This window comes from Hippopotamus amphibius, chromosome 6 (assembly GCF_030028045.1).
Source record: "Hippopotamus amphibius kiboko isolate mHipAmp2 chromosome 6, mHipAmp2.hap2, whole genome shotgun sequence".
Taxonomy (NCBI): domain Eukaryota; kingdom Metazoa; phylum Chordata; class Mammalia; order Artiodactyla; family Hippopotamidae; genus Hippopotamus; species Hippopotamus amphibius.
In genome coordinates, this window is record NC_080191.1 from 16,014,437 (window position 1) to 16,041,676 (window position 27,240).

Sequence of the window (27,240 nt, forward strand, 5' to 3'; positions counted from 1 at the left end):
TACCTATTTGTATATCTGCTTATCTGTGTGTGTGTGTGTGTGTGTGTTGTGTGTGTGTGTGTGTGTGTGTGTGTTTGGGTATGTGAAAAACATTTGTATTCATTAAAACCATGAGTTTATTCTAATACCTCCAATTCCAGTTTAACACCAAGTGTTCCTTTTAGTCTTCCCCTTTTTTAAAATTGTAACTCTTTTCTCCACCTATGAGAAACTTGGCTCTCATTAATCAAAATATGTTTACTTAAGTCCTGCATTCTATCATACTCCTGATGAATAGTTTTAGAATAACTAACCCTTACTCCTGCCAAAAAAAAAAAGTATACTAACTAGAGTGCAATAGTTGTCTACAGTTCTTTTTTGTCTTTGGAGGCTCAGAGGCTCTTTTTCCTTTGTGTATTTACACAAATACACACTTACTCTATCACTTTCTTCCTTTGTAAATTTTTATCATGCTATTTCTTAACCTTTTTTTTAACTTAGTAGTTTACAACATTAAATATTCTTCTCAAGCATAATTTCAAATGTCTGCACTATATTTCTTCATAAGGAGGTCATAGTTTACTTAATTAGTTCCCTGTTATCAGACATTGTGTGTGCAATTTTCCTGTAGTATAAATTATAAGCATTAGTTATACTTATAAAAATGGATTTGGCTTTTCAGAAGCCACCTGGAAAGAAAATTAGTTATAAAGAGATGGGAACCAGCTTCATATCCTAAATCCTCTCATTCCTGCAATTTCTTTGTAAGATTGCGATAAAAGTAACAAACCAGGAAGAGGAAAGAATATTAGGGTTGCTAATGGAAAATTTGGGGGGTAGTCTGGACTTGATAAAAATTTCCATGACTGAGTGACAGTTTTCATTATTGTACCATATTGTTCTCATTTGATACACGGATGCTGTTGGCCTAGAAAGCATTGGTTCAAGCAGTTTTCCAAGCTGCAGCCCTGCTTGCTGATTGAAAATTGTACTACTGCCCTTATGGGACATCAGTATTGACCTTGTGTTCTGTGTATGGGACGCGGTGCCACCAGCTCTTACTATAAATTCAGCTCTGCTCTTGTTTTAGTATAGGCCTTAGGCAAGTCACTGAACCCCTGCTGTCTGAGTGAAAATAGCACCTTACAAGAGTAGGACATTAGTTAATATTTATATAGTAAACAATGATTTGAGGACTTGAGGAACTAGGTCTATCTTAGTCTCCTCATTCTTAGCAGTTCTTTTACTTCCTTGCTTTTTCATAGTCATTTAACTCTAAATTTTTTTATTCTCTTTAATTTATAGAAATATACCATTTACATGAGCTATCATTTAGATTATAAAAACTCTGTAGTCTTGACAACTCATGTCCTGGGGAATCTTTTACAAAAGAAACACATAGTTGTTGTATTCACTCTGGCTTGAAGTCAGAATGCATGGTACAGCCTGCCTTCTCTTGTGCCCATTTGAAATTATGTGTCGTCATTTGTGTCACTTTTTGGTTTAAGGTGTTTTTGTCATGATTCCTTTTAATCTTTTGCTGTTACCAGCATTTCCATTTGCATCCCACCCAACAAAAATGAGTAAAAATTTCTGTACATATCTCAATTTTTTAAACCTGCTTAAAATACACTAGTTTATAAATTGAGCAATTATGGAATTGATTATTCTTGCCATTAGTCTTTGAGATTCTCTTCTTATGTTAACTCTAAAATATATTTCTATTATGTCGTAAATGATGTGACATACTTTGTGTTCTGGATGTACCCAAGAAAAACTTTGTTAGCTTTTATGGGAAGATTATAAATAAGAAGTATCAAAAATTTAAGTGACACCTAAATTTTTCAAATTTGATGACAAAGTCAGAACTGATGAGAAGTGTCTGGTGTTTTGATTAGCCCCACACTGTTTTTTGTTTTTTGTTGTTTTTTTTTATCAAGGGACAAAGAAATTTGTTTTCAAAGAAGTTTAAATAACTTCCTTAAAAGGTGATCTGTTGAGGTAGTCCATGCTGAAACCAAATGGAGACACCAGGACTTTAAATCGTGCCCTAAAAGCTCTGATCTTTCCTAAGAAGTGCCTTAAGCCTTTACATTAAAATCTTCTTCATTTAAATAAAAAATAATTAAATACAATACTAAGCCAAATAGTATAAGAGTACAGGTTTATATCTTAGCCACTCCCACTACCTCCTGTATGGTATTTACAGCAAAACTTCCCAGTAATTGGACGCTTTCAGATGTTTAGGGAAAAAGGGAAACCATGGTTCAAGGAGATGACTCAATGAGTTGAGGACCAAAGGGTTGTGTGATTCAAAGTGTAATTGTGCTGCCAGTTTGCTGGGTTAATTTGGGAAAGTTGTTTTCAGATAGTAGAGGCCATATTTACCCTTCAGCTAATGCTGTCTATCCTGCAGCCTAAGTTTAATAGATCAAAATATCTGTGTGCATTTTAAGATTTATTTTAAGGGACTTTAGTAGTAATACTCTTAAAGACTACCAGATACATCTCGTGAAATGAGTACATACACACACAGAAATATGACAGTGTAGACTGATTAGAAAGATCTCTGGAAACCTATGCCTCCAGGTTGAAATTGGAATTCAGGTATGCTAAATACCAAATTCAACCAGAATATTTGGAGAACTGCATACCATCCCTGCACCCCACACCAAAAACTTGCTGTTTAATGACAGTCCCTAAGGCAGGCCATCATTAACAGTGGTGCTGGTGAACACTTACTGAGGATTTTCTTTGTACCAGGCTCTGTTCTACTTTGCATTGCATGGACTCATTTGCTGTAATAGTTCAATTATTATCCTCACTTTACACATGAAGACTAAATAACTTTCCCCAAGATCGTATTAGAAAGAAAAACAGTTTTCAGCATTGGTTGGATATAGAATAAAAGTTTATTTTACTGGGTTCCCTTTGTCCTATAAAGATGGATCTAAGAATTGTACTCACAGTCTAGTCAGGACTTGTTTTAAAATGTGAGAACTTCACAGTAATTCCTACTTTTTTTTTTTTTAGACTAAGAATTCCTACTAGAACATGAATAATATTTTTTAATCCATCCCTTCTTTTCAGTGTATACGCGTCACCTCCCTTTAATCATTCTAGTTCCCTTTCAACAGTCTGCCTTAATTACTGTAACCAGTTTCTAAGAGAGGCTTGGTAATATGACTGATATTAGTAATTGCTTTATTATATCACTCTATGATGTCCAGTTGATACGTTGTTTACTAGTTTTGTTTCAACTGCTTATGACCCTTCTCAAGGTTTTTATATCATGCTGGGTAGCCCAATGAATTAGCCATTTACTTCCTCAGATTCTGCTCTAGAATGGCAATAATTGGAAATAATGGGGGAAAGATCAGATTGCTAATACAACCACAGGAATAAAGAGGAATGCCGTAATAATTACAGGATACTCCTATAATAAATAGTGCTGCGCACTGTAATGACTATTACAACACACATACACACATTTTATGTTCCTCTTTTATTCTTCAAGGCTTGTCTTCTCTGCTTAGGTTGGATTCTTGGCTTCTTTCACTGGGTCACCACCACCACCACTAACGGGGCTCCCCTAGAGGCAGCTTTTGTCCATCCCCCCAGTCGTTTTTGAAAAACTTCAAATGTCTAGTAACCATGGGCAAAATCAGAGATTCCTCGTCCCAAAATACAGCACTACCAGTTCCCCCCCAAAGATGACAGACATCTCCTCTTTACTATCGAGGGAGAGTTGAAGTTCTGTATTCTGTACACCAAGGCACATGTGTATATAGATTGAATTCATGTTCCGCTGCACTGATGGAAGTTGGATAAAGTAAACCAGGAGACTAGCTTTGAAAATAATTTAGGTGATTCAGTGCCTGAAAGGAAGACCTTTAAGGAGCTATGTTCTAAGTTTCCATTGCTTTATAAATCCTTACATCTAACTTTCATATAGGAGCTGTCGTTTTACATCCTTTTCTTTAATGCCCAAGTTTTCTTGAACGACTAAGTTTCTAGCCTTTCTTCTCTTTCACATAAGATAATATGTAACTCATATACCAGTCAAATTAACATTATCATGTTCTAATAGGATCTATCAATTGTCACAAAAGGTGCCTGTCAAAAAATAACTTTAATGAACTGCATAAATAGAGAAAGGGGAGAAATATGTGAATTGGTATGCTTTCCTCTATTCAGAAAACCTTCTTAAATCTGCAGAACCTAATCCCTAAAAGTATATTGGCAGGGTTGTTATTTAGCCCAGACTTCAAAACAGTAACTTGACCTCTTTATCTCTGTAACAGTTTCTGATAAACTTAAAGGGTATTACATTTCAAATAACTGGTATCATATTTTTTCTATAACCCACAGCTATTCTGAAAGCACATTGCATTTTCAATCTATTTTTAAAGTATTTTAATTAATAAACTTAAGATATGAATGTATGCATATATTAGAGCCTGAGAATAGAAAAGAATAGGATAATGGAAGCAAAAGAAGATACAATGATATGAATATTTTTTATTGACGTGATTATTTTAACTGAGAGATCCTATGACTATAGCTGGGGCTATATTTCCATTAACAAATAATCCCCATTTGTAGTAGATTAAAAAGCTAGAAATATTTGATACCAGGAGGTAGAACTGCCATGGAGTAGGGCTAACATAACCTTTGAGGAGTATTTACCTGTGGATGCACTAAGCACAGGCTCAGTGGGCTGTAAATTTATTGAAGAATGTCAGTGTCAATTAAGTGAACAAGTTCTAGAACCATAGAGTCAAATACACTTAGCAGTGAAATAGTCCAGGTGTTACCTAGCTTAACAAAGGAAGTATTTGGTCAAATCCTTAATCCAGTACTTGTGAGAAATGTTTTGATGTAGCAAGTGGCAGACAAAATCTCCTCTATATTCTTAGTAAAATCCTTTCACTTTTTCTAAATGCTTATAATTATTATGATTAGGTCAAATGAAAAGCTTATCTTTAAGTGGACAGTACAGCACAATAGGCTTCAGAAAGCTTCTTTAGATCATTTTGTGAAAAAGATAGATAGATGATAAGTAAATAATTTTTAGGCTTCCAAAATTGGATTATACATATTTAGTAATCTATAATTTAAGGAGTTAATTTCTGCAACTCAAGTCTTTAAAGGATCCTAAGGTGAAAATTACACTATTAAGTTTTAAATATATCTTTTATATTTTTATGGGTATGTTTCAAGGAATATTAATACTATGAGCATACATTTGGAGGATTTTGTATCATATCCAAAATATGCTGGAACCTTATCAATAACTATTTATAATGTCACTGACTGTTAAGGTGACTTGGGCATAATTCTTGGCACATAGTAGATCTCAATATATCATGGGTGAATGGAATGAATAAATATTTCACTTTTTCCTTTCCAGTTCTTTCTTAGGAGAGGATTGAAAAGGGAGATTTATTGTGTGTGGATTCTCACAATGTTTTGAAAAGTATCTGCCAAATCTGAATTGTCTACCAACAATTGTAGTCTGTTTGTTGTAAACATTCATATGACCTTATCAGATATAGAGAGGGGGAAGTCTAATTCAGGCTGCTTTCCTGGCAAGACTGCCAGGAGCTCCTATCTTGCCATAGAAGCCTGATGAGGCTTTATTAATGGATGTCTATTTCAAAACAAATAATTCTAAATGAGCTTAATCCTGAGTGGTTATTCTTCCAGATGCAGAGATCCACACTGTGGTGCAGAATCCTCATCCAGCTAGTGCTTACTTTATGCTGTATCAAAGTTACATTTCACCTCCACAACAGAGCACGCAAAACGCCACCTAAAACAAAGCACCATTCTCCACTACAGACGCAACACAGAGCTAATGCATTTAGCATTTCCAAAACTAACACAAATGTGTGGATTTTGAGGTGTAAAACACCTTCACTTACTCTTGTGGATTTACAGGCAATCTCCCTTCAAGGACTATAATATAATTTGGAAGGCTGTTTCCCCTTGGGTGACTCTACCTGTAAGCTTTTGTATGACAATTTGGTGCCAGTTTATTGATGATATGATGCTATTGTGAAGGATCCTTCTACCCCCAGCTCTTCTCCTCCTACCCACATAACAACCCTTTTCCCGGTTGGGGCTGTAGGAAATGAGTAATGCTTAACCCATTTGTGTGATCAATTCACTTAAGCAGCTACTGTGAAATGTTAATCACAACTTTAATTTGTACTGCATTAGCATTTTGATTAACTTGTAGGCTTGCTAGCGCACTTGAAGCGCTTTTACTCATAGTTACAGCTCGGAAATGACTTTTTGATTAATTAAGTTTGTTAGACAGCAGCTGAGCTTCCTGAATGCTAACCTTCTGGGGGTAAAAGTTCAGGAGAAAGTTACTGTGAACAACTGTTGCTATTGAACAAGATTCTTGTAAATGTACTTATAGCATTTTAATTATTGACAAAATATTGTATCATTACTTGCAACTGACCTGAACCTTTAAAAGAGTGTGCCTTTCTGTCAAGAAAGCTTTTTTCAGGTTTTCCCATCATTGTAAAACTTCTGGGAGCTCTTGAACTAAATAGTGCATTTTCTAGCAGATGTCTAACAACTAATGTTTTAACAGGCTGCCTAGGATGAATTTCCATAGTTTCTTTTTCAAATAAACTTTGTATTTTAGAATAGTTTTAGACTTACAGAACAAAGATAGTACAGAGATTTCCTGCATATCCCACACTTATATTACAGTTTTCCCCTGTAATTAACATCTCACGTCAATATGGTACATTTGTCACAATTAATGAACCTTTATTGATATATTGTGATTAACTGAAGTCCGTACATGCTCAGAATTCTTTAGGTTACTTAATGTCCTTTCTCTATTCTAGGATTCCATTAAGGACACCACATTACATTCAGTTGTCATGTCTCCTTAGGCTCCCTGATCTTTCTGTAGCACTTTGCATTCTCATGGTATTCCATAAATAACAATTTGGGTTCTTTTTTTTTTTTTTTTTTTACTTTTGTATTTATTTTTGGCTGCATTGGGTCTTCGTTGCTGCACACAGGCTTTCTCTAGTTGTGGCGAGCAGGGGTTTCTCTTGTTGCAGAGCACAGGCTCTAAGAGTGCATGCTTCAGTAGTTATGGCACATGGGCTAAGTAGTTGTGGCTCTTGGGCTCTAGAGCGCAGGCTTAGTAGTTGTGGTGCACAGGCTTAGTTGCAACACCTTGGTTTCTACAAAGTAATGAAAATATTTTTTTCTCATTCTAGGCTAAATAAGTCTTTCTCATCAACTCTGACCACGTATGATGTTCACGTCATTTAATTTGAACAAATGTAGTAACAATTTTCTAGCCATTTCAACCTTTGTCACGACCTTATTTTCATGTGGTTTTTGCACTTCTTACACTTTCACTAGATGAGAGGAAGAGGAGAAAGGATAAAGGGAGGAAGAAGAGAGGATGCAGGTCATCAGAATGCTGAGCGGGAGTGGAGAGGCTGGAGCATCTCTGTCTGCTCCATATGGTCACCCTGCAGCCACAGCTGGAAGACACCAAGGACTAAATTCACAGACTTTGCAAACTGTAGTTTAGAAAGTTTTTAACAATAGATCTTAGAGCTACATCTTATTATGCACCTGTTAACATACCTCTTGATGTACATTGAAAATGATAGTTTTCTTTTAGTGACCTAAGTCAGTGATGCTATTTCCTTGCAATGAAGTTGACTTAATTCAGTCACAGTACTTGAAGTTCCAGTTTTATCCTTGGATTATTTAAACCCAGAATTCAATTGTGTTTCATAAAATATTTAATGCCTACATATCAAATATTAAGATGTAGTTATAACCAAGTGGGAGATTAACATTTATTTTGAAATTTTAGGTTTTCAAAAATCCCACTGACACAATTTGTGCAGAGACAGTAATCAACTAAATGCATAATAATTTTGTTGGAGTCTGCATTTTCCTATTAGGTAGGGGGAAAAGGATAGATATACACGTAAACTGCTTTAGATCCTTCTTGAAATAGGACAGGGAACATGTAAATCACCCAGAGGTTGTGGAATATAGTGTGATGAGCAGCAGAAATGAAATTAGAAAACCAAGATCCAGTCATCACTTTTCAGCATTGTGATTACAGTCTCTGGGCATATGTGAGCTTCAGTTTTCCCATCTGTGAAAAGCAGACAGTACTAATGTCTGCCTCATACTTGGTATTGTTAAGAGCTATGCACAAGTGTTTTATAGTCTGCATACTACAGATATTTTCATCACACTGCATGTACATACTGTCCGTACAAGTTTGACTGTATAATTCACTAATTTTCACAATAATTGAAGTGTACTTTATTTGATACAAAACACAGATATGTTGTCAAGCCTGTATTTTTAAGTATAATCTATAGTAGCAGGAAAAGAAGAAAAGTATCTGTAGATTTGGATAAATCTATCCTTTACAGAAATAGTTAACATCACTATGAAATGTGGTTGAATTTAAATGCCAAGACCAAGCTTGATATGCTTAGGGAATTCTTGAAATCAGTTCAAAATAAGTGTTGAGGACATGAGGTGTATTCAAGTCAAAGAGCATACCATTGGCTTCAGGGCCCTTACAGCCTAAAAAATTTTCTTGTAGAGAGTGTCCATTCTCTAAACTCTGGTTCTTTGTGATTGTGGGGATGAGGGTTTTACCTTTGCACAAAGCCAAGTTGTTGAGTTTTCCCTGTGAGTCCCACGTGAGGATGTGGTCTGCAATGGGTATAGTATGTGTACCCCTCTTTGTTTTTGCCTCTCCTCTCCTCACCCATCTTTCCTTCCCTCTGTTGCTCTCAGTCAGATGTAGGCAGACACCCACACCACCCCATTTCTACATTCCCTTTGAAATTCCTCCGCTGGCTTATTCTTCTTGTTTCTCCAATAATCAAAGTCTGCCTCCTCAGAGCTCTCCATCCACGTCTTTCTTCTCAGATCCCTCCTTCTTTTATCTGTGTATGTTTTACTTTCAGTGTCTGTAAGATTTCTTTTTCAACTGTGTTCCAAAGTCTGAATCTCTTTCCCCACCTCCCTCAAACATCAGTTCATAGGCTTCCGCTCCATTCCAGCTCCTGCGGTCACCAGAGTGGCTTCAGCAGGTGACCTGTTCAACACTGTAATCACATGCATCCCAAACCCTCTGCTCTAATAATTACTATATCCACACCACTTTTGCCACCACCTCCATGGTATCACTCTCTGACTCCTCTCTGACCTCAGTTTCTTTACCCATCAGCTTGACTGAACATTTCTGTTACTCATCAGCTAGGCATCTCTCCTCCCCTTCCTGGTCCCTTGGTCAGTCCTCAGTCCCCATGACTTTACTTGTCACCCAAACAGCATTGGCCCTAGAGTTGTCCATTTCAACAGTGATGTCACCAGTAGCCTAAGATCTCAACATCCGAATTCTCTGCTTTCACACTGAAATTAATCCTACTCATTATTGTCAGAAATGATCACAAAAATTGCTAATTATTTCTACAATTCCTAATTGTTTCTAATAATTTCTATAATTATTGTTTCAAAGTCATGCTGTTGACACTCACCAGTGCTTTAGTTTTTATTCACATCATTAATTCTCCCCAGTACTTATTCCAAACCTTTTCTTGCTCCTTTACAGTACTTTCTGCCAGTGAGTCATCACCTCCAGTTCACAGAGGTGACTGAGACCCTGTGATATGAGTGCTGTCAATTTCCTTCTCTTCCTTCAGAGCTTCTCTCTCTCCAGTGACTGTGTGTGTGAGGTTTCAGTGACCCGCTGAAGCCTCTCTTCTCTGGGAGGCCCTTGCACACATATCCCAGCAGCAGAAACCTCATCTTCTGATCCCAAGATGATCTATTCTTTCTGCATCTTATTCTGTGCCTACTGTAGGCTGTCTTCCTTTTTGACTTAGGGTTTCCTGCTTATAACTCCAAGGGTGTTACAGTCCATCTGGAAAGATAGAAAGTGAGCTTTATAAAAACAAGCAACAATACAATGTGAGTATATTGTCATTATATTGATGGAAGTTTAAAGCTTACAGAAGATAGACACAAGACTAATCAAACTCCTTGGTTTTTAAAATTTTTTAGATGAGAAAAACAAATATCACTGATTAAGTCATTTGCCTCAGGTCTTACAGTTAATTTAAAGGCACAAACCTCTAAACTCTGAGGCAAGACCTCTTTCTAGTATACCACACCATCTTCAAACCAGTATCAAGTATTCATGATTTATACATCTGTTTATACTCCATCCAGACTTATTGTTTGCTTTAGACATTGTCTCGTCGAGAAACTTTCTCAGTCTCATTTTATCTCATAGCACGTTCATTAAGGAATCTTCTATTCTAATCCAGGACCTGTTGGAATTCCGCACACTTTCCTCTCATCCTGAGGTTTATAGCCAGTATCCTACTGATTAAAAGCATGCACTTTGGAATCAAGCTCCCCAGAATTTGAATCCCACCATACTCATTTACCAGAGCTATGCAGCTTTGGGTATGTTTCTTTCCCTCTCAGCTACAATGTCTTCCGTCTGTAAAATGGGTTTTAATTTAATAACTTTCATAAAATGATTATCAGAGTATTCAACAAATAGTACATGCTTCACAAATGACCACGGTAATCAGTTATTTCAGTCGTGCCCTTGAGAGTCCCTTAGACACGCTTACCCCTTTGTTCCTTCCTGTATTTTCTGATCTTATCTCCACTCTGCTAGCCTCACCTCTGCCCCAGAGATGTTCATTTTAACTATTCTGGCTGCCCACCATGTGCCCAGGATTTCTGAGTCCACATCCGTAGCCTATACTCTCTCTCCAGAGCTCATCTACACCTGGGCTTCTCACCTGGCTTCGCAGTGGCACCTCACTTAAAATGAGTTCAAAACCAACCTCTTTATCTGCTTTCCTGTACATAAATGACAACCCCACAGTTTCTGTAGATTATGATAAAGTTTTAATTATAGTGTAATTTTATAAATGAATGCACTGCTAGGAATCTTGTTCCACTCTGTCACAGCTGGAAATGACAGAGAATTCTGAGTCAGCAGTCAGCTGAAGTGGATGGAGAAAGCCCCATGCATGGAGTCCGCCCCCACCCACTTTTCTCCCCTAGACTTAGAATCATCCTAGCTTTGCCTGATAGGTAGCATGCCCAGTAGAAGATGGGTAAGAGCTAAAGGGGGATTCAACACTTGCCTAAAGTTAATGCTAAGCTGGAAGAATGTCCAGAGTTTTTTCTCCTCAATGTACTAAAGCAGCCTTTGCTGTTTGAGTATTAGATCTCTATAAGGGACTTTGAGGTGTCTTGGGGGAACTGAGACACAATCTCCAGCTGCTACCAAAGCCAGCCCCGCTCTAGGGAGGAGCATACACATATTAGTCCTTTTTTTTTTTTAATGCAATTGTTAAAGGTTACACTGCATGTACAGTTATCACAAAATATTGTCTGTAGTCCCCATGTTGTACAGCACATTCTTGTGGCCTGTCTCACATCCGGTAGTTCGTACCATCCACTCTCCCACCCCTGTATTCCCCCCCACCCCCCACCCTGGTAACCACTGGTTTGTTCTCTATAAATGTGAGTCTGCTTCTTTTTTGTTTTATTCACTATTTTGTTGTATTTTCTAGATTCTACATATAAGTGATATCATGCAGTATTTGTCTTTCTCTGACCTATTTTACTTAGCATAATGCCCTGCAAATCCATCCATGTTGCTGCAAATAGCACAATTTCATTCTTTTTTATGGCTGAGTAGTATTCTATTGTGTATATATACACCACATCTTCCTTATCTATTCATCTGTTGGTGGACACTTAGGTTGCTTCTATATCTTGGCAGTTGTAAATAATGCTGCTATGAACATTGGGGTGCATGTGTCTTTCAAATTACTGTTTTCATTCTCTTTGGATATATACCCAGGAGTTGGATTGCAGGATCATATGGTAGTTCTATTTTCCGTTTTTTGAGGAACCGCCATACTGTTTTCCACAGTGGCTGCACCAATTTACAGTCTCACCAACAGTGCACAAGAGTTCCCTTTACTCCACGTACTCACCAAGATTTGTTGTTTGTGGTCTTTTTGATGATAGCCATTTTGACTGGTCTGAGGTGATAACCTCTTTGTGACTTTGATTTGCATTTCCCTGATAATTAGAGATCTTGATCATCTTCTCATGTGCCTGTTGGCCATCTGCATTTCCTTTTTGGAAAAATATCCACTCAGTTCTTCTGACCATTTTTTAATTGGTTGTTTCTTTTTTTGACATTGAGTTGTATGAGCTGTCTATATATGTTGGATATTAACCCCTTATTGGTCATATCATTTCCAAATATCTTCTCCCATTCAGTAGCTTGTCTTTTCATTTTGTCAATGTTTTCCTTTGCTGTGCAAAAGCTTTTAAGTTTAATTAGCTCCCATTTGTTTATTTTTTCTTTCATTTCCTTTAGGAGATGGATCAAAAAAAATATTGCTGCAATTTATGTCAAAGTGTTCTGCCAGTGTTTTTCTCTAGGAGTTTTATAATATCCAGTCTTACATTTAGGTCTTTAATCCATTTTGAGTTTATTTTTGTATATGGTGTTAGAGAATGTTCTAATTTCACTCTTTTACATGTAGCTGTCCAGTTTTCCCAGCACCACCTATTGAAGAGACTGTCTTTTCTCCATATTGTCTTGCCTCCTTTGTCATTGATTGACCATAAATGCATGGATTTATTTCTGAGTCCTCTATCCTGCTGCATTGATCTATGTGTCTGTTTTTGTGCCAGTACCATACTATCCCACCTATTAGTTTTTATCTACCAGGAAGACTGCTGTAAAAGATAGTGAAACGCAGGGAGTCCATCCTAGGCTCAGTCATGCAGAAGTATGTCAGGGAGACCTGTCAGACCCCTAAACCCATTTACCTGGACCATCCCTTGGCCTTAGCCCCTTCAGGTATGTACCTGCATGGTGACATGGACTTGTCCGCTCAAACTGAGAACCAGGCCTGTGTCCTTCAGTTTGACCTGAGCTGCAGGGTCTGTCTCTAGCCTGTGCGTCCCCTGACTTTCTTGCTCACCTTTGCTGATGCACAGTTCTGCCCATGCCATGCATTTGCTCCCAGCCTTACATGCCCTGCTCCTTGAATCCCTGTACTGCTCAGTGCACAAATCAATCCCCAAAGGTCCAAAGGAAGTCCCTGTTAAAAAGAATGGGTTGTTTTAGGGTGTTCTTTTCATCTCATCATAGAGGAACATTACAATAGGTACCTGTTTACTGAGATCTAATATTAAGACCCTATAGATCTGTACTGTTCCAGGCAGTATAATAGATATCTTACATAATATGTCATCTCATTTTACCCTCATCACACCCCTATAGAGACATATAACACCCTTCTATCAGTGAGCAGTCTGGCATCATAGGGGTAAGTGATTTCCCCAAATTTACATATAGTAAATGGGACAAAATTGGATTCAAACCTATGTCTGACATCAAAGCTTGTAATTTTTTTCCTACACTGTGCTGCCTTTGGCAGATGTGCAATAACTTAGGTAGAATGTTTGTTATAATTATTGTAATTGGATTTTTACCAATATTCTTTCATAAAATGAGTATTTCTTGAGTGCTCTGTGCTAGGGTTACAGTGCCAAACACTACTTCCAGAATCTCGCCATCAAGGAGCGGCACATGTGTAAACAAAGATTCACAGTAGGATGGTGGTGGCCTGTGTCAAGAGCAGCAGACACACAGGAAAACAAGTGCCTACAGTCCATCAAATAGCCTTCACAGGAAGAAGTAACATTTGACCTGAAGGATGAATAGGAATTTCCCAGGTAGACAGGGTAGAGGGAGCAGGATTTGTAAAAAGAGAACCTGCAGAGAAGCATTAGCTTTTGTCCTCTACACAGCGTGGAGCCATTGAAGAAATCGAAGCAGAGAATGACAGGATCCGTTTTACCTCTGTAAAAATGTACTGTGGTAACAATATAAACTGTGGACTGAAGAAAAATTATCTGAGAGTGAGGATAAAGGGGTGTTCACAGTATCGCAGGTGAGAGTGGGTGAGGGTCTGTGCTGTAGCAGTGGCAGGAGCAGGCAGAGAACACAGGACTCGCTGGGGAGGGGCTGGGCAGAGCTGTGTGGCAACCCTTGGTCCAGCACATTCGGGTAGTCACAACCTTCTCTCGTCCTGGATTCCTGGTCTCCCCACCTGCCTTTTCTCTACAGTAAAACAAGATGAATAATAGTTTTCAATTCACGATACGCTTTTTCTTTTACTTCATGTAAGCAATCACTGCATGATTTTTTACGTTTTCACATCTGGATCATACAATGAAAGACTGTGGGGAACTCTCATAAATTTTATGAAATCTTTCAACTTCATCATGAAAACTTCAAAGTTAAAAACATATGGTCCATCCATCCAGCTCTTCTAGTATGTGAGCTTTTGGTCTGGAATTTATTTCCAGTCGAGTTGTAATGTAAAAATCACAAGTAAAATCACCATAGTTACTCCACATTACAACTTCTGACATCATCATGATACTGCATTAGGTATAATTACTCATTTCTCTTCCCTTACGGAATTCAAGAGTTGTGACTTGTGAACTAATATTTTTATTTTTGTCTGAGTAGTGTTCCTCATGACCAGCTTGTCCTATATATTTCAAAGGCAAAGTGTTTTAATCAGCTGTGCAGAGAAATAGGAAGACTGGAAGTAGATTTACCCTGGATTTATAAACACATACATTCATACATATACACACTTTCATATGCACACATACATGTATACATACATGTAAATGTATCTATTATACCAACCGTCAGACTTTATGATGTACAAAGACCAGTTGACCATTCCATCGCAATAACCATGATATCCAGAGATGTAGATTCAGTTCCCTGTAACGTGTATAAAAAGACCACAGATAGTTTAAAAAACGTCTGGCTGAAACAATTTTACCTTTTTGTAAATTAGAGAACCCAGAATAGGAAGCTCAAAAGTAGAAGGAAAATATGTCTGACTCAATAGTACTAAGTAGCATGGTAAATTAATTTTACTAACATAATAGTAGACCTTTAGGAGCCATTTCTAAAGATGTACCAGTAGATATTGTACAGCATTTTATAAATATTTTACCATCAGTAAGATGGTAAAGTATCATTTTAGGCATTTACGAGGTACATCTGATTTTTACCTTCATCTCTTCATTTCCCAAAATAAGAGAGTACACTCCTAAAACTGTATATGTATCTGCCTCAGATCATGATATTAACTTCTGTGTCTTTAAGTCAGCATTCACTAGAATCTAATTTAATTGAAATAGCTTTGCCTGTGTAAACTTCTCTTTTGTTTAAATAAGATTTCACTGTTTAGTTTTGCCTTAAGCAAATGCAGCCGTTTGTCCATAAAACATTGGATTAAATGTATAGACTAATATGAATAGCTTCTCATCATTCCACGTGTACCACTGGTCCTTCCCCCTTTTAGTGTGCGGTATAGTATTTTCATTGAAAACCAGGGCTCTGCTTTTAGCCTGCTCTCTGGGGAAAATTAATTTTTGGCAAGACTTCCTATCCCCTTACCATTATTGCTTTTAAATTTGGAAAAGACTACCTGAGATTTACTCTTTAAACGCAGCAACTAGTGCTCTTGATACAGTGAATTATATAGGTATTTGCTGTCAAAGTGCACTCTCTTTGTTTTATTACTAGGTGCCAGTGTCATCTGCCTATCTTTGCTGACCTAAAGTTAAACATTTGGCCCTTTGTACAAAGTAATGTGCAATAAATGCTGTGAGGGATTCAGTGTGTTCCCTCCAATCCAACTGTGGTTTGTTTTTTTGTTTCTATTTTAATTAATAGTAATTTAGAGGTGCGATGCTTGGGGTGGGGTTGTGAAGGCTGTCATCGGATCCCCGGTGGGGGGGGCAGGTGCCATGATATTCTTATAAGACGTGCGTGCTCTCTGTTCAGGCGATGCTGGACGTGGCTGCACACCAGGGCTGGCTGCTGACTGCCCTGAACATCACCAGCCTGGTGCAGATGGTGATCCAGGGGCGGTGGTGGAAAGACTCTTCTCTTCTTACGATACCACACATAGAAACCCAGCATCTTCACATTTTCAGGTATTTTAGTTTTCGCTGTAATAGGGTTTTTTTCATTTCAAAAAAGTATTTCCTTTACCTGTATGGTCACTGGAATTTCATGTGGTGCCTAGAATATTGATTCTTTACAGTGAAAATGCCACTGTTTCCCAGAGGGAGATATAGCCTGGTGACATAGGGTACTCACTTGAAATTGGATCATTGGTCCCAAGCTGAACCACAGTTCATTTTAACCTGCTATTAAGTTGTCTTCCATTTGCAACATCGAATGCATTTTCATTTTAACTGTGTTTATTCCTTTACAATATCTGGCTTCATTTTAAGAGATGCTATTAAAGTACTTTGTAACTTAAGTAAAATAAATTACCAATTTCTATTACTGCAGGACAGATTTAAGGGATCCAGAAGTCTGTTGTCAAAAGTAAACTGTGTATCTGCAAAATGTCCAAAACTGAGTAGTTATATATACTAGCAGCTCAAGATATAACCTGTGCTTAAGAGTTTATATTATCATGAAAATTTTCAACTCTTAAGTCCTATGTTCATGGCTATATTTTAGCAAAGGAAAGAACAGTACATACTACAAGCAAGGTTGGCAGTGTTCAAATGAAGATGTTTCTCTCATCCCAGTTGAGAGATACTTTGCAGCCAAAATATTGGTTCACAGTCATGTAGACAAGCAAAACAGTCTGGCTGGGCTTGCCATCATGCACCCTCTCCCTCTCGTCAGCTGGACAAGGAGTGGCAGTCACCTGAGGCATCTAGAGACATACGCCAAACAGAACCTCAGGTGCACACGGGGTCTCTTCAGGGAAGTCCCTCCATTTGACTGACGTATACTGGGTTCCAGGGCAGTTGTTTCCATGCTCAAGTCCCCACCAAAGGATGTCCCTAGTAACTGAAAGGCACATTTGGAGAGTGGGCCACACCAGTAGCAGGTGGCCTGGGGAGGGAAGCAGATACCTTATGTGTCTGCAGCTCAGTTTCAGGAACCCTTCCAATATGGTATTAAAAGTTACGGGAGTTGGGTTTCCGCCGTAAAGGAGATACGTAAGGGTACTAGCCCGACAGCATACAGGTCTGTTATCAAAGCTGGTTGGGGCCTAGAAGATTTGATCTAATTCTTTGTTGTTACCCAGAAAAGTGCTATATTTGTCTAATTTCAATGATATTTTTCATCTTGCTATATGAACAGGAAATAGGTTTAGGTAGACTCCATTCCTGGTGATGCAGCACTATTTATACTATAAATCTCAAATATTCCCAAAATGTACTTTTAATTGTATGATCTTACAGTGAAAACTTTAATTCAAGTAATTATATTAGAGACATTTGCCTGCATCCATTAAAAACACATCAGGGCTCCAGTTCAGTACTTTATCCACATGAAAGCATTAGCACACATTAGTGCCTTCCTGTAGAAAGACACCAACCGGCTGTGAACCCTAATTATCTGCTGAGCGCACACGTGACTTACACATTTTATGCTGTGATAGTGAAACTGCCTTGTATTGGTGTCTTAGAGAATGCTGGCTGATTTTGAAGCTTAACAATAGTGGCCTTTAAAAAGTTATTTAGTAACTTTAATTTTTAAAACTGTTCTGATTATATAAACCATCCTTGTCAGAAGATCTCATTTGTGCTGTGAAAGAATTATTTGGTTGGTGTTGATTGTTTCTTAGGAAATGGAGCCCAGGTGTAAAGGGCCCACGTGCTGGGTACCAAGGCCCCATCGAGTGCCTCCCTGAGCTGCTCCATGCCTGTGGGGGGAAGGAGCATGTATTCAGCTCCATGATAGAAAAGGAGCTGCCGGCCCCCAAAATGAAGCAGGTAAGGCCATCAGTTCCATGTTTCGACACTCCCTCACTCTGTCTGGGAAGTTATACCAAGAGTTTTCTAACTCAGAGTGCTGCTTTCAGAGTCAGGCTCTCCTGGGTTTAAATTCCATCTGCCATTTCCTAACCGTGATTATAAAACATTGTACCTGTCTCACGAAGTTATTGGGAAGATTAAGCAGGATGTTATTCTGTAAACTGCTGTACCTAGTTCCTGACATAGAATAAGAGCTCAACGGATATTAAAAGCAATGACAGCGGCAGTAACCAGAGGTAGCGTCTGCACTATCAGCAGGCTGTCTCCGTGTAGCGCTCTTCAGCCGGCTGAGGAAGGCCCGTCACTGGGCCGCGGGGCCCAGGAACCCTTCTAATCCCTTCTTCACAGTGGTTTGGTTTGGTTTGGTTTGGTTTCCTTTTGATGCTTAGCTATATTTTCATGCAATTCCCGCAATTACTTTTTTATACCCCTCTCCCATTTTAATCACTTTATTGTTTCTAGATTCTAAAGTATTCTTCAAAGAAACCATTTATATAGCCTATAGCCTAGATATAAATCTAAATCTGTGTTGTGAAAGACAACATAGGTCACTGCTCCAAACTCTTTGGAAAGACCAAAAAAATGAATAAACAATGCCAGAAATATTTGGCATATATAGACTTTTCACTCTTAAGCAATTTTACCCTAAATATGTCAAAGTAAATGTTCAGGATTGATAACATAATTAACATACTGACTTGCAAATTTAGGCATTAAAATAAATAAACTTCTAAACCATGTCACTTTTTTTTTTCCAGTGGAACTTATTTTCGAGCAAGACTTGGAAAAAGTGTAACAGGCATGAAAGTCTGATTGTTCAATTTCTGTTGAACCCAAAATTGGCACAAAAAACTACTTAAATATTCATAAGTGCCTACCTTTCTAACTAAATTATCATCAAAATTATGAATAAAAACAATATATTTAAATCAAAACAAAGCTATTAGCAACAACAGATTTCTAACAACATACAGCGATTTTAAGCCAAGTTTTAGATGTGATAAAAAATTAGAACATTGTTATAATTAGTTCAGGGAGAACTCAGAAGTAAACTTACTTAATTTATTTGCATAAATTGCCATTCAGTTATCTTTAAAACCAAATGCAAATTGGCTCAGTCTGATATGATGATGGTTATTTGGCTCAAAAGTGCTTCAATTTGCAGAGCAATCTGGTGTCGGCTCTGCAGTGAGGCGATCCCAGGTAACATACAAATCCTGAATTATTCCGGAAATTAGTATGTTTAAAGCATCAATTTAAGTGCTAATTGCAGTAGTAATGAGAAAAAGCAGTACGACTGTGAGATTTGCATCTTCTACCGCATCAGTATGCCTGGAACGGCTGCTGACTGGCAGAGGATTTGGCTGCTAATTAAATAATTGTATGCATGGCAGTGCTCTTGCCTGATTCAATAGATGAAGATTAATCCTCAGATAAATATGTTTGGCTGGTGTTGAAATGTCTTAGCGATTTTTTTAAAAACAGCTCATGTTTTATATACTTGTGTGTGTGTGTATGTATGTAGGTTTGCTTATATATATGTGTACAAATATATACACACACCCCCAACAAATATATGTATATATATTGAAGATTGAAAATAATAATATTAAGTACTGCAAAAACATTACAAATACATAAAAGCCAGATCTGACTTTTGGGGGCTTTGTAAAATAAAATCCCAACGAGTTGCTAATATTAAAATATTATATTGGTAACTCATTTAAAGGGACAAGTAAAGAAACATGAAGTCTTGCTTCATGTGGTAAATGTTACTTGTGTTGCCTTACGAAGTTAAATGCTTTACAAAAATGGTGTGTTTGCGTCTTCACTCTGGCCAGTCTTAGAACATCCAGTGGTACAACTTCTAGACTTGGCGACTCTTGCTTCTAGCAGGGGATAAGCCATCATTTGTACCTTGAAGCACAGTGCAGACCATTCTGTGGCTTGACTGTTTCAACATCTATTCCAAACATAATTTCAGATTCACAAGTTATAGGATTGGTGTTGAATTGAAAATTTGCATTGGATTTACATTTTTTGAATTCCTAAGGGATAGTTTGATTCATCAGGGCTTCTTCATTTCAATTAGGTGCACTCAACAGCAATAAAGTCTTAGCAAACAGGAAATCAAAACCTATAAGGAAACCTGTAGTATATATTAAAGAAATAAAAGGAAAACTAAAACTGAAGTATTCATGTGCTTTTAAAAACTAACAGAAGGTAACAACAGATAAAACAGCCAATATATAGAGACGTTTTCTTAACCAATAATGATATTTTATACATAATTATAAATGTTAGAAAAAGATGACAATTATCTGAGGATATTAGGTTTATTTTTTTACATCTTTTCCATAGAGTTAGGAATCCATTCATTCATTCAAAAATGATAAGCCCTTACTATTTGCATTTTGATTTCTCACAAATATTTTCAATTAAAAGAGCAGGAATAAAATTGGTAAAATATTTTCTGCCCCTTTAATATGTGTCATTGAAATTGATATTCTCAATATAATGCCAAAAAATACACATTTGTTTCTAGAAAGAACACTAGACTTAAAGCATTCCTTATGATATACAAACATACAGAATTGTTTTCCTTTCAGAATAATTTGAAATATGAACCCAAAAAAAGCCCATTTTGTGCAATAAATGGTCAATGAATGATGCCGACTGACATCAACAACTGCAACACAACATTTTTTTCGAGCTGCTTTTATATCCTGAAGTAATGCTCTCTGCCTTAGAAGTCACATAAATGCTAGACTAGATGCTCCTCTAAAACTAACCAGCTCAACAATTACTTTAAAACTTTTTAGGGTAGTTAATAGCCACTCAATCTCTAGAAGGATTTACAAGAAAGGGGTCACAAGTTTAGGTAATGATTAATAATTTTTTAGTTGTTTTTAAAGGGACTTTACAAAGATTAAAAGCAAACTATTTTTACACACAAATAAATGAGTACAAGAAAAACTAGGAGAAGAGGGGAAAAAAAAAGAAAAACTAGGAAATCTGAATAGGAGCTGTGGATTGTATCACTGTTAATATCCTGGTATTAATATTGTACTTTAGTTTTGAAAAATGCTATCCTTGGGGGAAACTGGGGAAATGGCACACAGGATCTTTCTGCTTCATTTCTCACAACTACATTGAATCCAGAATTAATCTCAAAACAAAGAGGTTGGTTTTTTAACAGCTCACTGTTTCTTAGTTGATCACTACATTTCAATTAATCACTCATGATCTCTTCTTTCTTTTTTTCTTCAGGCGTGGAATTTCTTATCTAACTTGCCGGTGATAGATGTTGGCTTAAGTGTTAAAGGCTGGTGGGATGACTCAGTGGCAGGACACGACGAGCTCTCTGTCACAACTGTGGCTTCAGACAGACGCAGCGACAACAGATGGGTCAGGTTGCACGCTGATCAGGAGTATGTGCTTCAAGTCAGCTTGCAGAGAGTCAGCCTTGGGTTCCACAAGGTATAGTGTTTGGTTTCCATGCTCCAATGCTTCACACCAGATCCCAGCACGCGCCAGCACACGTGTCTGTTATGTTACTAATGCGTCCGTGCCCTTCACCAATCCCGCTTCCTCAACTGGCCTTAAGCAGCAAGAGTCAGTCTTCTGAAATTAGTCACTTCTCCTCGTGTGCCATTTTTCAACCCCAGAATACCCACGTAATGTAATAATACAAGGCCAAGAGTCCTGTTCTCCAGACTCAGCAGGACGTCCTTGAGAACCTTTAAGAGTGCAGATTCCTTGGCCCTGCTCCAGGCTGACTGCACCAGAATCTCAGGACTCCACAGGAATCTCAAAGTCTAGACTTTTACCCAGCACCCCAAATGAAGAAGACACTAGCCAAGCTTTTCTGTGCCTCGCTTGCCACAGCTGCCTGCTTCCTTCTTTAGAATGCACGTGAGAGAGCTTTGTCAACATTCATACAGGCCAAAAATTTACAGGATTTTTGTTTTAAATTACTGTGCTCTTTTCTGTTGCCTGTGACACCAAAAATAATTATTGGAGCCTCTAAGACTATTAGTACAGAACATGTGGGCAGATTGGTTTTTAGACCACGATAATCAAAGTAAGAATTTGCCTGCTCCTTAGCTCGGTGGAGTCAGAGGCTTTCCCATATCTAGAACCAGCCCTCAGGACTGAGGCTGTAGTTCATTAATGCTGTCCCCTGTTTTCACACGCAAAGTGGTCAGTAACTTTCTGTTGTTACAATGTCTTTTCAGAACTGTGCCTTTAAGTCCCATCTCATTTGATTTCTAATTCTAAAAATCAATTAGTGTAAGTATGAACTGATTGGCCTCTGGCATTTCAGAGGCTTTAATACGAGCATTTTTAGATGACTTAATATATCCCAACTTACCAAAAAAAAAAGTAATACTCATACAGATAAAATCATGAGAAAAAAAGATTTTTTTTTTCACAGCTTCTCTGTGAAGAGATGTGACTCGCCTTTTTACAGAATAGTGAAACTTGGGGAGGTTAGGAATTGACCAAGGTCCTAGAGGCAGAAAATAGGAGAGCAGGATGGGAGCACAGAGTTCTCTGATTGCAGTCCCTGTTCTCTTTGCATCTATCACTTGCAGACACACTGACAGAAGTGAGGCCCGTCACAAATAGCTAGACAGTGTACCCCAGCCTTGGGGGCTCACAGTCTCAACAAAGAGATGCTCAAGCAACTTATCCCAGTGCTGGGATGAGCAGGGTACTGCAGTATGTCTAAGGTTCACAGCACTAATGAGGGAGAACTTGATTTTGAGACCTTTGTAAAACATTTCTGACAATAAGATTTTTTTTTTACCACAGTGTTAGTGCTTAAACATTAGATTTAATCATGCTAGAAAAACTCTAAATTTTGTTTCTAAGTGATGTAAAAATACATTACTCTCCGACCTCTCTTTTAAAATGCCTTAAATGAAACATCTCCCTCTAGAATACTGAGTGAAGTCTGATTGAGAGCATGTCATTATTAGTACATTTTACACCATAAACTCATTGTCTTAAGGAATCTCTAGAATAATCTTGGATTTTGTAAAATCAATCTAAAATAAAGACTTCAAGTGTTGTCATTATGGTGATATCTAATCTTGGATGGTGGCAATTAATATATTTTACAAATTGCTTGGCTTACAATTTCCCATTCCTCAGAGAAAGGACTTTTTAATATTACCATACTAGAATATGTGCTTTTTCATGTGAGTTTTATTCTTGGGTGGTGGGGGAAGATGTTTATATGACAGAGTGCTTATTATCTTAAGATCCAGAGTCTAGCCTGGATTGACTTTTTTCCCTAAGTATCAGTTTCTTGTAAGTAAGACTTTGGAAGGTTTGGTTAATATGGTTGTATCTCAGTTTGTTCATCTGCAAATGGGGTATTAATTTCATTTATAAGAATGGTATGAGGGACTTCCCTGGTGGCACAGTGGTTAAGAATCTGCCTGCCAATGCAGGGGACACGGATTCGATCCCTGGTCCAGGAAGATCCCACATGCTGCGGAGCAACTAAGCCCATGTGCCACAACTACTGAGCCTAAGCTCTCGAGCCCTCAAGCCACAACTACTGAGCCCATGTGCCTAGAGCCTGTGCTCCACAACAAGAGAAGCCACCACAATGAGAAGCCCGTGCACCACAAGGAAGAGTAACCCCCACTCACCATAACTAGAGAAAGCCTGTGTGCAGCAATGAAGACCCAATGCAGCCAATAAATAAATAAATTTATTTTAAAAAAAAAGAAGAAGGATGGTGTGAGAATTTATTTTGATGTCAAGATTCAAGGGCCTGGGACTTCCTAGGTGGTGCAGTGGTTAAGAATCTGCCTGCCAATGCAGGGGACACAGGTTCGATCCCTGCTCCAGGAAGACCCCACATGCCGCGGGTGCCACAACTATTGAGCCCATGTGCCACAGCTACAGAAGCCCACGTACCAAAAGCCCGTGCTCTGCAACAAGAGAGGCCACTGCAATGAGGAACCTGTGCACCACAATAAAGAGTAGCTCCCACTCACCACAACTAGAGAAAGCCCATGTGCAACAACGAAGACCCAATGCAGCCAGCAGTAAATAAAAAAATAAAAAATAAAAAAGAAGACACACACACCAAAAAAAAAAAAAAAGATTCAAGGGCCTTTAAAAAAAAAAGATTCAAGGGCTTTCTGTTCTAACAGAGCCAAATAATCCTGATGGTTATAGCCACAAAGTACTGTGGCTATAGTGCACTTTGAGAATCTTAAAAAAAGGTAGATGATAGCATATCAAACACACCAAACCTGAAAATTAAACGCATCCCAGATGCTTAGATTTATGGCCTCCATGTAAGACAACGTGGCTTGTTAACCACAGCCAAGTGGTATAGAAAATCTAGCCATTATGAATGCTTTATCTTTCCTTCTTCTGTTTACAGGGAAAGCAAGACAGCCATGCAGTCACCCCCCGATTTCCCAAATCAAAAGATGAAGGATGGTTTTTGATATTAGGAGAAGTAGATAAAAGAGAACTTATCGCTTTGAAAAGAGTGGGATATGTCCGAAACCATCACGTCGTCTCCATCTCTTTTTATACCCCTGAAGTACCCGGAAGGTAAGCAGAGTCTGACCACCAGAGTTCCGAACGAATTAACCACAACTATGATGAGAACAGTGGTGCTACATTTTTGGTCGTTTTTTATATCTTAGGTACATTTACACACTGTATTTCATGAGCGACTGCTACCTTGGCCTGGACCAGCAGTACGACATCCACCTCCACGTCACACCGGCCAGCATTTCCACCCAGGCTGACGAGATCTCTGATGTCCTGACTGACCTCAAAGTAAAGTAACCCGACCTGAACAATCCATTTGAAAGAAGTGGTTGAGAAGCCTGGCTGTTCAGTCATTTGGACGAAGCCAAATTACTTGATGTTTGCCTTGGAGGAATCAACTTCCAACCTCAAGACACTGCGGAAATTGGCAGTGGCTGCAGCTCTGACTCCAGCAACACAAAGTCAGCTGCGGGGGCCTTTTAACAAATGTTGTCTTTTATGATGTCGTCTTCATGGGTCTCTTGATATGTAAAATGACTACGCCTGTAGGAGAATCTTTCAGTTTATGTATATTGAGATGATATTTAGGAATTATCAAATTTTACATTTCACAGTGTACTGTTTACAAAAATATTGGCTTCTCTTTTTTTAAGGAAAACTACATGGGGCGTTGACAGTGTTAAGATTTGTTATAACAGATTTCTAACCCTGCAGCATAAAATATATAAGATAAATCTGTACAGTGACAATCCATGTGTTTTGTTCACAAAATTTATACTTTGATCACATATAGAAGTAATTTCAAGAATTTCTTATTGTCATAAATGTTAATAATATATGATATAAAATTACATTACAGAGCCCAAGGATGATTTAAAAGAAAACAGAATATACTGATCTTAGAAAATGTAGATACTGTAACTGGTGGAAATAAAATATTTAGAGTGCCACGTCAGGTCAGCCTGACTCACTTATTCCCTCTGCCTCCTTTCCCTTAAAGCCCCTGTGACTCCTCTGTTCATCTTTTCATTTCCTTCTCTGTCAAGACTTCACTTCCATTCTCTTTCTATTTATTTGTACCAGGAGAGAAGTATAGTCTAATTCATACAGACCACATAGTACAATTCATTGTCCCTGTGCTCTTCGGGACAGGTCTGAGGCAAACATAGACCATTTCCAACCCCTACAGGTAGGTTTTCACTTGTAATAAAGGAAATTTCTCTATGTCCAAACAATTTCCATCTTGGAAAAATACTTTTTTCCCAACTAAAAAGTTGTTGGATTTCATGTCCATATAACATACATTTTCTAGTGAAATGAAATTCTATCTTTGCAAAGTAATTTCAGTTATTCCTGGTCCTGTGATGAATTATTTTAAAATACTTTCCAGTATAACCATCACTAGAACTAGTATTTAAAACTTTTTCTGAAACTGGAGCATAATGCTTGTGAGTATCCCCTTTCCCATACCAAAAAAAAAGAAAAGAAAGAAAAAGAAAAAAGGAGGAGGAATAAAAGTAGGATGGGGAGAACCAGGCATTCACTTCCCAAAATTAAATCTAAATAACTACTGTGAACACACGAGTGCGGTGGGCATGAGGTATCTAAAGGGCTGCAGTCTCTCAGGTTTACTTCATATAAAGAGGTCTCTCTCTGCCTTTCCTTTAGCAGTTTATTTCCAAAGTATAATTCATACCTAAGCACTGTTTTAGTGAAACTAAAAGAAAATGAAGATTACGTATAGACAGACGATTACCAGTCCATACAGGAACCTGAGGAGAAACAGCCCATTGTCTTCATGTTCATCAGCATCATTCCTTTTTTTTTTTTTTTTAAGAGAGCAGGCAACTTTGGGGAGATGGGAAATTTACTTCACTGGATGTGCAGCAGAGGGCATGGGAGCAATAAGAATTTCTGTTATATCCATTGAGAGAAAAGGCATGACTAATTAAAATTTTAGAATCGAAAGTCATGGGCTTCCCTGGTGGCACAGTGGTTAAGAATCCGCCTACCAATGCAGGGGACACAGGTTCGATCCCTGGTCCAGGAAGATCCCACATGCCATGGAGCAACTAAGCCTGTGCGCCACTGCTACTGAGCCCACATGCCACAACTACCAAAGCCCACGCACCTAGAGCCTGTGCTCCACAACAAGAGAAGCCACCGCAATGAGATGCCTGTGCAGCACAACAAAAAGTAGCCCTGACATGCAGCAATGAAGACCCAATGCAGCCAAAAGCAAATAAATAATAAACCATTAAAAGTTATTTTTTAAAAAAAATGAAAGTCATTAGTTCACAATAAGCTGCAGAAAACACTAGTAAGGCAAGGTGTGCTTGGGTGGAAAATTTCATCTTACTCCAATTAGTGACCAATGCTATTTGTCTACAACTTTATCTTCACTCATTACTCAACCAAAATTTTAGTGTTAAGTTTGTACTATAATATAGGGCATGAGCCAACACAATCAGAGCAATTCCATATTGCATTTCTAATTCCATATTGCATTCCATATTCCCCTGGAATATGACTCCAAATAATGCTAGTGCTAGCCAGGTATTCATTCTAGGTATGATGTTGAGTACTCATATCCACATGAATCAAAAACATCTCTTTCCTCTTAAACAAGGTGGCCTGGTGATGAAAAGAAGATGTAGATAACTATAATAAAAGGAAGTCATTGCAGCGGTGAAATGTTTGGAAAAATCATGAAGGGACATTTAGGCTGAGTTTTGAAAGATGGTTATGAAGATGGTCAGAGAT

At 38.0% G+C, this 27,240-nt stretch overlaps 1 protein-coding gene across 2 annotated transcripts in view; it reads left to right on the forward strand.

The window, feature by feature from the left end:
• Positions 1-25,422, forward strand: part of ASCC3 (activating signal cointegrator 1 complex subunit 3) — a 330,464-nt gene extending 305,042 nt beyond the window's left edge. For both annotated transcript variants that reach the window (XM_057737877.1, XM_057737879.1), the window contains 5 exons: positions 15,944-16,095; positions 17,757-17,904; positions 21,217-21,426; positions 24,359-24,534; positions 24,630-25,422. In XM_057737877.1, the coding sequence (XP_057593860.1) occupies positions 15,944-16,095; positions 17,757-17,904; positions 21,217-21,426; positions 24,359-24,534; positions 24,630-24,774 (831 nt within the window). In that variant the 3' untranslated portion in view covers positions 24,775-25,422. The remainder of the gene's footprint in view (positions 1-15,943; positions 16,096-17,756; positions 17,905-21,216; positions 21,427-24,358; positions 24,535-24,629) is intronic.
• The last annotated feature ends 1,818 nt before the right edge of the window (positions 25,423-27,240 follow it).